The sequence below is a fragment of the Pygoscelis adeliae genome, unplaced genomic scaffold, assembly GCF_000699105.1.
Source record: "Pygoscelis adeliae isolate BGI_AS28 unplaced genomic scaffold, ASM69910v1 Scaffold40, whole genome shotgun sequence".
NCBI lineage: Eukaryota > Metazoa > Chordata > Aves > Sphenisciformes > Spheniscidae > Pygoscelis > Pygoscelis adeliae.
This window is the reverse complement of record NW_008823953.1, coordinates 1,482,964-1,495,692: the sequence shown is the minus strand read 5'-3', so window position 1 is coordinate 1,495,692 and position 12,729 is coordinate 1,482,964. Positions and strand designations below refer to the sequence as shown.

The following is a 12,729-nucleotide window of genomic DNA, read 5'->3' as shown; positions in this document are numbered from 1 at the left end:
GTAATCCAAACTGCAGGAGTTGTGCACAGGAGTGCACTGTGGCGGAGGCAACCAGGATGGCAGCCAGAGCAGGGAAGTAATGCAGACGGCAGATGGGTAGGAGAAAGTGGTTGGGAGAGATGCCAGGAGCGGTCGGCTTGCAGTTGGCCCCTCGTAGTTTTTCAGGACCAGTGGCGGGGCACTTCTTCCCTGTGGGCTCCTTCATCCCTGTGCCCCAAGAACTTAAGTCATCCTCATGGTCACCCTGTTGCATCTTTTCCTGCTTCAGCAGTTCTCAGAAGAGTGGTGCATACCCTTGGAGGGCAGAGACATAACCAAAACATCTCCGTTTGAGAACAGTTGACTTGAGCATCTGGTTCGTCGTTTCCACTTCCAGTTCCTTCACTTCTCTGCTGCAGCTCCCTCACACAAATGCAATTAGCCCTGTCCTTGGGCAGGTCACAGATTCAGGTGGTTGAAGAGAGAGGTGGAGCTTTTTTTTTTTTTTTTGGCAACATCACAAGATATGGAAGCTGTGATACCTTGCTTGAACTAAGGCAAATGCAATACAGAGCATCAGTGCTGGAGGAACTGGGAAAGCCCAGTTATCACAGCAGCATGCATTGAAAAATTACTTCCATACATTTGGAAAAAAAAAGAGTAAAGAAAGCTGGAATTCCTGTAACACACCAGCTTCACTTGTTAACCTCCCAGCTAGTAATACACGAATGCAACCTTCAAGATGAGATGGGACTTGATTTTAGACAGAGTTATGGAAGAGAACATCAGAGAAGAAACAAAGCTGAGAGTCAACAAAGCATCTTTCCTACCACTGTAAAAGTGGAATGATTAATGTCCGCAACATTTATGTTGCTGTTCTGGCAGAATCTCATTTATTAAATTTTCAGGTTTAGGAAACAAAGACGCAATTTCTGCCCGTTGCTAGCTGCATGCTCTTACACAGGACATCAAGGGAGAGCTGTAAAACATTGCCCTTGACGGAGCTGCATTTTGCTGCTAACGGACTTAACTGTACCGTATATGTGAATATATGTATATTAAATGAAACAAGAACAAGATGTGATCTTATTGGGAAAGAATCCCCGCAATATCCCGTAAGTTGCATTCCCTCCACAGAATATCCCAAAGCCTACCAAAAAGCTGTCCAAAGCCTGGAAACATAGATACAAGCTGAGGGAGTTGGTTCCCAGCCTGACAGGCAAGCTATGTTTGCCCTGTTGGTATTATATCATATCCATACCGTATAACTACTATATCAGAGATTAAAAGAAGGTCATGCTGTATTATGAACCGCTGTCTTTATTTTTAGGATTAGATAACTTTTCTCTTTTTTTCCCCCCACTGATTCTCTTTATGTCCTAAGGGCAGATCCTTTCTCTTGGGTCAGGAATGTAATAAGGCAGGTTTTCCTCTCTCCAGGATATTGTGTCTGTCTCACTGTGTTTAAATTGCCACAGAAAGCTCTTCTGAGCAAAATACAGTATTTTCTTTGTACAAGAGCCAACGATTGACGTATCCTTGGGGACTTCTCTGTCTTTAGCATTTAAATATACAAGTTGGATATGTTTAACCTATTGATAGGCAACAAAGACAACTATAGAATTTATTGCAAGAGAACAAAAGGAGAAGCAGAAAGAAAACATCTTTTTTTTTTAACTTGGGAATTGAGAACTTTTATTGCTGTTGTTAGAGCAGAGAGATGAAAAAAAATAATCAGAACTATATTTTCAGCTGAAGCAGAGAGGTGAGAAGAAAACAGTCCTGGTGGGTTGTGTCCTTTGAATTCGCCTATTCCTGTTTATTAGTAATACAGTTTCACATTTAGAGAACAAGACTTCTCCAAGCCCATACATAAAAAAATTAGCTGATTCGCCATGGCTTGGTTAAACATCGTTTGGGGCAAAAAGATGACTCCTGCTCAGGCTTATAGTAAACTCCACAAAATGCAAATGTTCATTAATTATTATTAGTTTGACTGCTCTCGGTCTTTGTGCATTCCTCACTTCCAAACTTGTATGCCCCATGAGACAAGAACAGTCTTTTTCCATGTGTTGCACTGACCCCAGATCTTTAATACATTTTTAAATACGGCTGTAAACCCGGTCTTCTCCCAGTGGCAGCTGTGCTGGCCCAAGACAGCTGTTGACCCCAACTGTTTGTTGCAACATCTCTGAGGTTCCCCTCAGTCTGCCCTTCACATGGGAATGCTCCCTCGGACGCTGGAGTCAAAACAGCCAGATTAACCCAAGCCCTTCAGACTGAGGCAAGTGAATAAGCAGTTTATGAGCTACTGAGGCAGTGATGTTGGAAATACAGCAACATCTTGCTAAGAAAAGGTGATGAGCTGTTACAGGGCAGAACCATGCAGTGTCTCAGTGCGGCCAGAACATGATGTGCTCCCCCCCGCCCCTCACCATTTTTATCCTTTCTTACCATTTCCATCCTCTCCCAGCCTTTGGTTTCCATGCTGCCCTTCTCCTGTGCCTGTCATCCCCATCCATCTACTTCCGTGGGCTGTCTCAAGTTATAAATCATCATTACTTTTCAGTTGACTTGGGCTTCTAATTTTGATCCCTCCCTTTCTTCCTTGACTGCTATTGCCAGTTCTCAAGGGACAGAGATGGGAATCCACAAAGGCACAGTAATAAATGAGCTTCAAGCATGAATTCAGCTGGAATGCTGACTGAGGTCTGATTTTTTTCTTATGATTAAGTATTAACAGTTATGTACACAGAGTTCACATACTAAGTTTGTAAAATAGTCTTAAGTTATGTATTTTCCACATACTTCACTCCTTTCTCAAATAACCGTGGTTTTGACTGAAACTTTCTTTATTTGGTGTTTTGATTTTTCTTAATGAGGAAAACCTTTTTAGTCACACTGGAGTTAGAAACATTTGCTGTACATATTTTAATAGCGTTACAAAAGTCACACTCCTCTCTCTCACATGTAACCCCAAAATATCTGAGTACTGAAATGTGGTATGCCACTAGTCCTCATTTAGGTTTACAATCATGATGAAATCTAGGGGGAGTGGGGGCCTTCATTTTTTGATAGTGGGAAACTTTGAAAAATAAGTGTTGAGATTGAATGACAAGATCAAACACTGCGGGGTGAGGAGTGCAGTGTGCAGACGGAGTATTTAGTGCATTCATTATACACAGAGGAAATTGCCGTGCAGTGCTTTTAAGATCCAGCTGATTTTAACTGTGGGTATTCCATTTCAGCAAAGGTGTCAAGAGTGTCGAGGCGCTGACCTGCTTTGGGCCAGATCAGCGGATTGTATAAATTGTCATGTTGTTAATCAGCGTTAGCAGAGATCTGTCACAACAGCATTTTTTAAATCTTCCATAAAGTATGCAAGACAGCCGCAAGAACTCTAATAGAATAACAATAAATGCATCCAAAGGAAAGGAAGCAGGAGCGGAGATAGTTATCTGAGCTTCTCCACAGGCATGTGCCTATGCAGAAATGCAGAGTTCTTCATGTATAGCTATAGCTTCGACTTGGCTTTAGGAACTGCAAGCAGCTTAAGCATTTATGCCACCATAAAGGTTTAAAGCAGCTTAAGTGCTTCTTTCGTCTCAGGAACTAAAAATGGCTTAAGTACTTATGCCACCCTAAGGACACGAGGTCAAAAGCGTACTCTTGACTTGTGCAGCAGGGAGGAGACATCAGTCTGTTGTGGTTGTTTAGCCTGGTTATGCCTGCAAATGTTATTTATTTTTTTAGGGAAAGGACAGGCGAGATCCATACCTATTTTCCAACAGAGAAGAGGAAATTAAAATGCATGCATTGTTCTAACAGAGAGTCACAGAGGTTAGAGAGAGACTCGATTGCAGTGATTGGAATGTGTCCGAAAAGTCTGCTGGGGATTTCACTCCACGGAGATGCAGGTTTTTTTCCTCCTCACAATGGGATTTCTATTGTTGCAGGATATTTCCTGCCTCACCAGGACCTCCTTTATATCCTGCCTTCTTTACAAAGCTTTTGTCTGTCCATCTTGCTGTGGATCATGGAGTTAATCTTTATCGAGATGTTAATGAGATGGTAGGGAGGACTGCCTGATGTCATCTCTTAGTTGCCTGACTACCTAAAATGGTAGCGAGGAGCAGTGATGAGCTGTGGATTGCATCCCTGGGGAGCAGGCAAGCATGGGTACTTGCTTAAGTGCTGCCCTGTCACTTTTCTGAATGCTGGTACTCTTTTTACAATCACTCGGATATCTCAGGAAGCTGTGTGGGTCAAGAACCTCAAAAGTATGCACACCACTCATGAACAAGTGACTACTTCTAGTGGGAATCAGAGACCTAAATACTTCTATGCATGTGGGCTTTAGGTTTCCTGGGCCTTAAGTCTCTGCTTCTACTGTGGCTGTAGTAGTAGATACTATTTCCCAAGGTTTGTTGTTAGGAGGGGTACAGTCACGAGCTATGAGGTACTCAGATGCTTTGGTAATGGTCTCAAGTCCAAAGCAAAGGAGAGGACTGTACTTACACCTAAGCGAGGACAGGGAAGTTTGAATATTGTTATGCCAAGTCTGGCGAGCTCTGGTGTACTTCACACTATTCTGGTCGAGGAGGTTGAAGTCGTACTGGAGCAGGTGAAGAGGAGGGCTGAGAGGACCACTGAGGAATCATAGAATCATTAAGGTTGGAAAAGACCTGTAAGATCATCAAGTCCAACCGTCAACCCAACACCACCATGCCCACTAAACCATGTCCCTAAGCGCCTCATCTACCCGTCTTTTAAATACTTCCAGGGATGTTTACTCAACCACTTCCCCGGCCAGCCTGTTCCAATGTTTAACTACTCTTTCAGTAAAGAAATTTTTCCTTACATCCAATCTAAACCTCCCCTGGTGCAACTTGAGGCCATTTCCTCTCGTCCTAAAGAGGAGGGATGGGCTAACACAGTCCTGGAAGTGGCAATGAGGAACCTGGGAACAAAATGACAGGCAGGACACAGGGACTTCCACACCTCAAGCCAAAGCAGGGTAAGAGGGGGAATGAGGACTTGGTCATCCTAGAGAAGACCAGAAGGAACCAGCTTATTTAATCCAGCAAGTGAAGGCAGAGAGGAGAGTGCTGTCTGTCAGTTAGTTGGGGTGGGGGAGTGAGAGAAATAAACACTGTGCAGGGAAGCAGAGCTGTTTAAGCTAAAGGATAGTGTTGGCACAAGAACAAATGAATATAAATTGGCAGTGAATAAATTGAAGCTAGAAATTAGTTGCTAACCAGCAGAGGAGTGAGTTCACAGAAGAGCCTTCCACTGGGAGCAGAGGGAGCAGATCACCAGCGTACTTAGAAGACGAAGCTTGCTCCGTTCGTGACCGGGATTATGTGTAGTGGGGCTTGCCACAGCGAGGGATGGGCCTGATGACCAGGAACTCTCCTCCTGTTTCTAACTGTACGTGGACTTAAGGACAAATCTACATCCCCTATGCAAAACATAAATAAGAGTGTTCCCTGCAGGACTTAACAGGTCAGGAACAGCTAATCCCCTCCCAAACCAGCCTCAGAGCTATCCAGTTACTGCCGGACACAATCTCTGCACATTCCCTCTCTGCAGCCCGTGGGCTCCACGGCTCCCTCATGCAGCTGCAGGATGAGCTGTGTTTAGCAGCCGTTCTGCTGCAATGCCTCTTCACTGTTCGGTCTTCATCTCCTACGCAGCAAATGCAGTGGCTCTGCTGGTTTGAGGGACTTTCTGTGGCAGTACAGTCCAAGGGGAGATTTGTGCTAGAAGGTGGCTTAAATGCTGCTTCTGCTTGGTGTCAGTGAGGTTTAGTGAGGAGTTATTTAGCACCTCCTTTTTTAATTTTTAAAATACAGGGAAATAACTGAGAAGATAAAAGTCTAAAATTGTCATTGTATAATTGAAATTAAACCAATTTTTGGCAATGATGATACACTTTCCACTGTGCCACTAACTTACCACATTATACCAATACAGCATGGTCTCTTCCCAGTTTTCTCCTAGCATACACTAGGGTAGCGTGTCTAGGTTAGGAAGCAGAATCAGGAGATTTTCCCAATGTGTTCTGCTTTATCCACCAAATAACACTTTGCTTTCAGATGCAATCTTAGTTGCAGGTGAGAGTCATTCTTTTTCTGTTGTTCCTAACTCATTCCACTGGTATGAAGGGGCTTTCCTCCTGCTGTTTGACTACAGCGAGAGCACGTTTGGCCTTTGTTTATGTATTGAATAGCTAATGGGTACCAAGCAGTCAGCTAGGATATGCTTAGATAATCCTTTTCTTCTAAAAATCACGCAAAGGAGGGAAATAGAACACTAAGATCATTGCAGATCCTACCTCCAGTGGCACCTCACATAATCTGCTACAAGATGGAGTTGCATGTACGGTGTGCATTGATTATATGAGAACATGTATGTTCCCTTCTAAATAGTATTTCTTACCATGTAAGCATTTATGCTTCCAGGACACTGCAGGTTGTGTTTCCCGTTAACCTCTGTTTTTTGAGCTTCCTCAGTAGAGATGACAGGCCAACTTCAGCCTTGATTTCAATGAATTTGGTGGCGTTTTTGCTCTGGAATTGAAATCCATCTCAGAGCTTCCTCCTTCAAAGCCGGGGCATTCTGAGACCAAAATCTGTATTTAGGTCAGCTCCCTCTGTTCATTTTAGGGTATTTTGGAGCCAAATGAATGGCAACATTTTTTAAAGAAAGGAAAACGAGCCAGGACAGACGGAGGTTTGGTAATGAGCATTGAAGTGGCGTGAAAGTGACTGGTATTCTGCAAATGACCCCTGTTTAGCAGCTTTTTGGAGCTGTGTGCAATGGGAGAGAGCTAGCAGAATTCCAGCTTTTAATGGGGGCTTCTTTTTTCAGGTCAGAAATTCTTTATAATACAGAGCTGGTGCTTCAAAACCTTATGTTAGCAAAACTGACACTAGGGAGTAATATCATTGGCTTTCATGCGCCTATTTACTGTAATAAGGATTACCAATGTAAGTAAAACTTGCAGGTTTGGGCCTATAAAATTAAAAGAAAAGCCTTTTCACACCCTGAAACTGCATCAAAATTCAATTTCACCAGGAAAAAAAATACCCTTCTGATCTAGTCCCTGGAATGTGACATTTCATGGATGTAATAAGGTTACAAACAGATTATAAATTGAAACCCTATAAATCCTTATTGTACTGTACCAAAGCTTCTGCTTTGCATAATACTCTTATTCCTGACTGTTCTTTGTTTTACAAGCTCAAAACTATTCATTCCCTTTCATAATAGAGACCAGGGAGCCAAAAACACCGTGCAAAATCCAAAGGTAATTATCTGAGTCAAAGGACCTGAATGCCAGAGTTCACAAACTTCTGAACTTTTCTAATTGCCGTTGTTTGCACAGTGAGACCTCCCTCTTCCTTTAAACATGTTGTAAGTATTGCACATTGTTTCTGCCAAATGATAATGATAAAAAATCCCAGTGTAGATTTAGTTCCTGTTTTGTTTTTGTATAGTTCTGCCTACGTGTCCATAGCAGATGACTGATCAGTTTTCAAATCGTAACTGGAGCAAGTGAGGGCATTTGAATCTGGCTCTGTGTGGTCAGGATTACAAATGCTGTGAATCTCCTTACCTGACAGCACTGCTGGTTTCCGCTGTTGGCCTCTTACTTGTGCTGATTTAATGTCTAGCAAGTGTCTTCTTCCAGACCAGCCTTCCAGTATTTGGGGCACATTTATAGGTCTGCTAAAATACCACCCCGCTGCAAAAAGCAATCGAGCAGCTCACCTAGGAGCTAAAGAAATTACCCACATTAGCAGATGATGTCACAGGCTCAATTCTTCTAGGCTTTACCTGAAGGTGAGCGTCCTCAGAGGGGTTGAATGAGAATGAGATGGCTTTGCAGGGGAGCTCTCAGAGGCCACTTGGAGCACCAGAGCAATGAGGGAAAACAGCGCAAAGAGGGTTTTGATTGTAGGAGGAGCAGAGGGAGTAGGAAAGGAGTGTCAGGATAAGAGAGCTGGGCAGACGAGTATGGAGGGACACAGTTGTGTAGTGACCTGAGGGTGATCACAAGATACTTGACAGGTGAGCCAGTAGAGTGACAGAGAGAGGCGAACGATCAAGTCACCATCCTGGGCAAGCTTTGTCAGATGCTGCAGTGAGCCTGGGCTGGGGAGGCAGTGAGGAAGGGGGTTTTACGCCCATGAGAAAGGCCAGTTTTAGAGGATGCTCTCACTGATAAAGGCTAGAGGTCTGGAGGGCAAGGAGCAAGCTCATTTTCAGGGACAAAGAGAAAAAGTGTCCTATGGAGAATTTCTTTGAAAGAGCATCCATGGTGCCCGAGTGTCCACACGGTGGGAGGTAAAGGGAGGTGCTGTTGTGAACTGATTGAACCAGCCTTGAAGTTTTTGTATCAAATGGAAACCTGTGTCACACACTCAATTTTCATTTCCCTCTTGGCTGCGTAGGTTTAACCAAAAAACTCACAGTCTGTAATGTTTACAGAAAGATTTGGCCAAGAATTACTTTAATGCATTGAGTTTTGTCCCGTTACTTCTTTCTCTTTCAGGAAAGAAGAGTGCACATTAACCTCATTGTACTCTTCTGATGCCATTTCACAGCGCAGGGCATCTGTACACTTTTGGGACAGGCGTGTGTAGTATGAATGGACTAGAGATCTGCACTTGAAACATAAACTCCTGCAGATTACATATTGTATGTTGTCCAGCACATCTGCTCTGTTCCTGCGCTCTGCACCCCATCACAACTTTTAAGAAATGGCAATAAAGTTTCAGAAAGAGAAAAAGAGCAGTCATCTTTTATAGGCAGTGCACATCTGTTTGCCATGGCGATGCCGCATAATTGTGAACATAAGTGATTCTATTTGGTCTTCTGATTGTTTTCAGGACTTGAGAAAAGATCGGGATTATCTTCTTTGTGTTCCAGTATGAACTACTGAGTTTCTGTACAGCTGGCTTTTTCTGTGAGCTACTTACAGAGCAGATACAGATTTCATCCCTGTGCTGTGATCACATATAAACTCTGGAAGGATTTTGTACCTTAATGGAAATAATCGCATTCGCTGAGAAATGCAGCCATCTAGTGGCACAGCTAGCAAGCCGTGATAGAAAGTACAGCAACGGTGAAGTCTCTGAGGCAGGCTTTCCCCAAGAGTTCTGGAGGATGAGTCAGGGCACTTTTGCTGAAATTCCAGCCTTCATAAACCTTTGAAAGCCCAGGTGTAGGTGCTTTTGTTGTTTTCTGAAGCTGTGCAAAAAATTCAAACAGTTAAACGTTGAAAAAACAAACCAGTCTTGAGGCTGGCCCTGATTCTGCTCAGAAACACAATCAGCGAGAATTAAATCCATATTTAAATGCTCTGCTGAACTGGATCTTAATGAAGGGAACAGAGCAAGCTACTTTTCTGGAACAGTAAAGGTACACAGCCCCAGCCTGTCTCTGGATACGCTGATGCAGATGACACTGACTACAGCAAGACACATGCGTGCGTGTCAACAGGCCTGGGGCAGGTGTCTCTCCCAGAGACTTTCAGGCAGAGCTGTACTTGGCAATGGCAAAAGCTGGCTTGATGGATGCTTCTGTGCTCAGAGTTTTTAGTTACTGCAGTGTGTAGGGTGTTGTTTCTGCTGCCACAACTTGTACACTAACCCAATACATTTACTGAAAGAAAATGTGGTGAACTGAAAGTTTTGGTGGAAATGTGGTTTAGCAGTTCTGTTGATTTTTCAGGTTAGAGGACGTGTTTTTAAAGGCCTGATTTTGTAAACCTTGTTTGTGTTGAGTGGCACTTAAGTAAGACTTCCCTGATCCGAGAGAGCATTACTCAGTGTGAATCACGCAAGTGGTGCCGTGCATGAGATTATCCAGGTTCCATTTAACAGCCTGTATCCCTGAGGCCTGATCCAATGCCTGTTGACATCAGTAGAAACAAATTCACGGGCCTTGGTGGACTTCCAATGAGGTCTATAATTTGAACCCCGTGATCGCTTTGGAGCGCAGACAATCTTCTTGCTCTTCTAGTACCGCAGGATCCTGTTTCACACCTGAGCCTCTGGTGCCGTTGCAATGCGAAGTTACAGTAAGGCTGACGACGATGTTACATTTCTGTTAAGTTGTCATCTCTCTTCTACCCGAACAGCATATCAACAATGACCATATACACGGTGAGAAGAAAGAGTTTGTGTGCCGATGGCTGGACTGTTCCCGGGAACAGAAACCATTCAAAGCCCAGTATATGCTGGTAGTCCACATGAGGAGACATACAGGGGAAAAGCCACACAAATGCACTGTGAGTAAAGGGGGCTGAGCTCCAGGCTTGGACGGGGGAGCTGGGGCTGTGCAGGGAGCAGAGCAGCGCAGGTGCTGCATTCCCTGATCTCTTGTCCGTCAGACACTTGTTGAAGAGACTACCATGTCTGCTTCATTATCCAGCTCACCCAGATGACAAGAGCTTTAGGAGAGGGGATTCATTGGATAATTTGGCCCACTTCTTCAAGTTTAAAGTGCAAAGAAGCCCCAAAAGGCATTATTAAACAGGGCTCAGTTTGCTTAATTATTTAAAAGCACTTTCTCTTACAGAGCTACATCTGGGTATTATTGCTGGCCAACAGCCTCCTAATGACTTTGCAATGGATTTCTGTCTAGACGAAGTACACAAATACTGTGCTCTCCTGTAAGAGAAGATTTACATAATGCTGGAAGCATTTTAACTTGAGCTGTGATGGGGTTTGCCTGGGTAAAATTAAAATCCAACAAATCAAAATTACTTTGGGCAAGGTTATGAAGGCTTGGAAAGTTTCTAAACTTTTATAGGTCAGCTTTTACTGTTTCCTGCAAGTCCAAAGATTAAAATTAATCCAGACTTACTTCTTGTCTGCAGTTTGAAGGTTGTACAAAGGCCTACTCCAGGCTAGAAAACTTGAAAACGCACTTGAGATCTCACACTGGAGAGAAACCATATGTGTGTGAACACGAAGGCTGCAACAAAGCTTTCTCCAACGCATCCGACAGGGCCAAGCACCAAAACAGGACTCATTCCAACGAGGTAAGTAAGCATAGCTTCAAAAAAAAAAAAAAATCCAGAGTCAAACAGAGTTAAAATGTGATCATAGCAATTTATTACAGAGGGCAGACACAGAAACCCTCAGCAACCTGAAAAGGATAAGTTCTAGATGGGTCTTATGAGCGCAGTCATTCCAGTGTCATATGGACCTAAAGAGGCTGTGGGTCATTTTATTAAGTGTAACAGAGGTTTGAAGGAGGGGTCTAATGGAAACACGCACGTTAACCAGGGACAGATCCGAGCTAAAACGCTGGGATCATTTTTCCCTCCGGAGCTGAAGGGGCTGGTCCAGCGCCCAGAGCGCGTCCCCTTGCCTGGGTCGGTGGTGACACCTGGCGGCTGCCGAGCCGCAGCTCCCGCGGCGTCTTGCAGCATCCTTTTGGCTGCTGCGGACAGCTATAGGGACGTGTCCAGGGTTTGGAAAATTTGGGTTGCCCTATAAGGCCTGAGTTATGCCTTTTCCTTCCTCTCTGGGCTATGTCACTCTTCCTTCTGTCCTGAACAGACTGCACAGAGTAGCGATGCAGTGGAGGGAATTTAATCTTTCTCAAGCAAACCGGCTGTGGTTTGCAGTGACGGTAGTCACAGCCATCTCCCAAACTGTCAGTGTAACACCTCTTTATTATTGTGTTTCCCATTATTGCTGCCTCCTCTTTCAGGAGTCACACCATCTTCATGTCATGGCCCTGTTTTATTGTCCCATTTCAGGTTACATGGGGAGTCACATCATCTCAGTATCACATCTTGGGGGAGCCCTGTCTCTCCTCCTCGACTTGTCTCTATACTCCTTCTAGCCTAAAGCCAAAAATACTGGAAGGGCGGGACATACCAGCATGCTGTGTGGTTTGGACACCAGAGCAGGTGTATACATTTCCACATGGCATGTATCCTTCTCTGTCTGTAAGGTCTGTCATGGGCATTCACTAGGGCTGGCAGAATCTCCTGGGAGCATTCATCTTCTTCCAGTCCCCTGGTCCCTGCAGCATCTCTTGAGTCACAAGGGAAGCAGAGAGCATTGCACGTCTCTGAGTTCACCCCGTCCCTGCAGTGTGTGCTCTCAGCAGCCCAACAACTGCATTGAAGCCCAGAAACAATTTTGTGAATTGTCACCAAGGTAGAAAGAAGTTCGTCAAAGTCTCGCCAATAGCTGACTGAGCTTTGGTTTCATTCACTCTGTGAACCGATCAGTTTGTTGCCTGGTTGATGAGTAAAATCCTCACAAACTTGCAGACATGACCTGGACTCCCTGTTGTTTTAAGATCAGGATTTCATGTCTAACAGTAGGTCACCAAAAAAAATTTTCTACTGTGCATCATTTCTGCTGGTTGCAGCAGCAAAGTCAAATGAAAAATTTCCTTCACTGTTATTTCACAATGAAATGGGCTAATACTCTTAGGCAGTGTATACTGACGTAGTGCCATGAATACTGTGGAAGGCACAGACCCAATTCAGCACTTCCTCGCAGTGCCATTTTGGTTGTAAGTAGGTAACCTACAGACACGTTTAAAAGCAGCTGAGATATCTTGGTACAGATCTGCCCTATACATATGTAGAAGAGAGCTAATTGATTTATATTTCCATAGCATCTTGAGAAAGCCTGCCTCAGTGGCTCAGCATCAACTTTAAATTGCTAACAATTGACATTTTTGCTTCTATTCAAGTCAAGGGGAGTTTCT

At 44.0% G+C, this 12,729-nt stretch overlaps 1 protein-coding gene across 1 annotated transcript in view; it reads left to right on the top strand.

Moving 5' to 3' along the window:
- Nucleotides 1-12,729, top strand: part of GLI3 (GLI family zinc finger 3) — a 193,648-nt gene that overhangs the window by 172,624 nt on the left and 8,295 nt on the right. Inside the window, exons 10-11 of the mRNA XM_009321630.1 lie at nucleotides 10,130-10,279; nucleotides 10,871-11,035. Of these exons, the coding sequence (XP_009319905.1) occupies nucleotides 10,130-10,279; nucleotides 10,871-11,035 (315 nt within the window). The remainder of the gene's footprint in view (nucleotides 1-10,129; nucleotides 10,280-10,870; nucleotides 11,036-12,729) is intronic.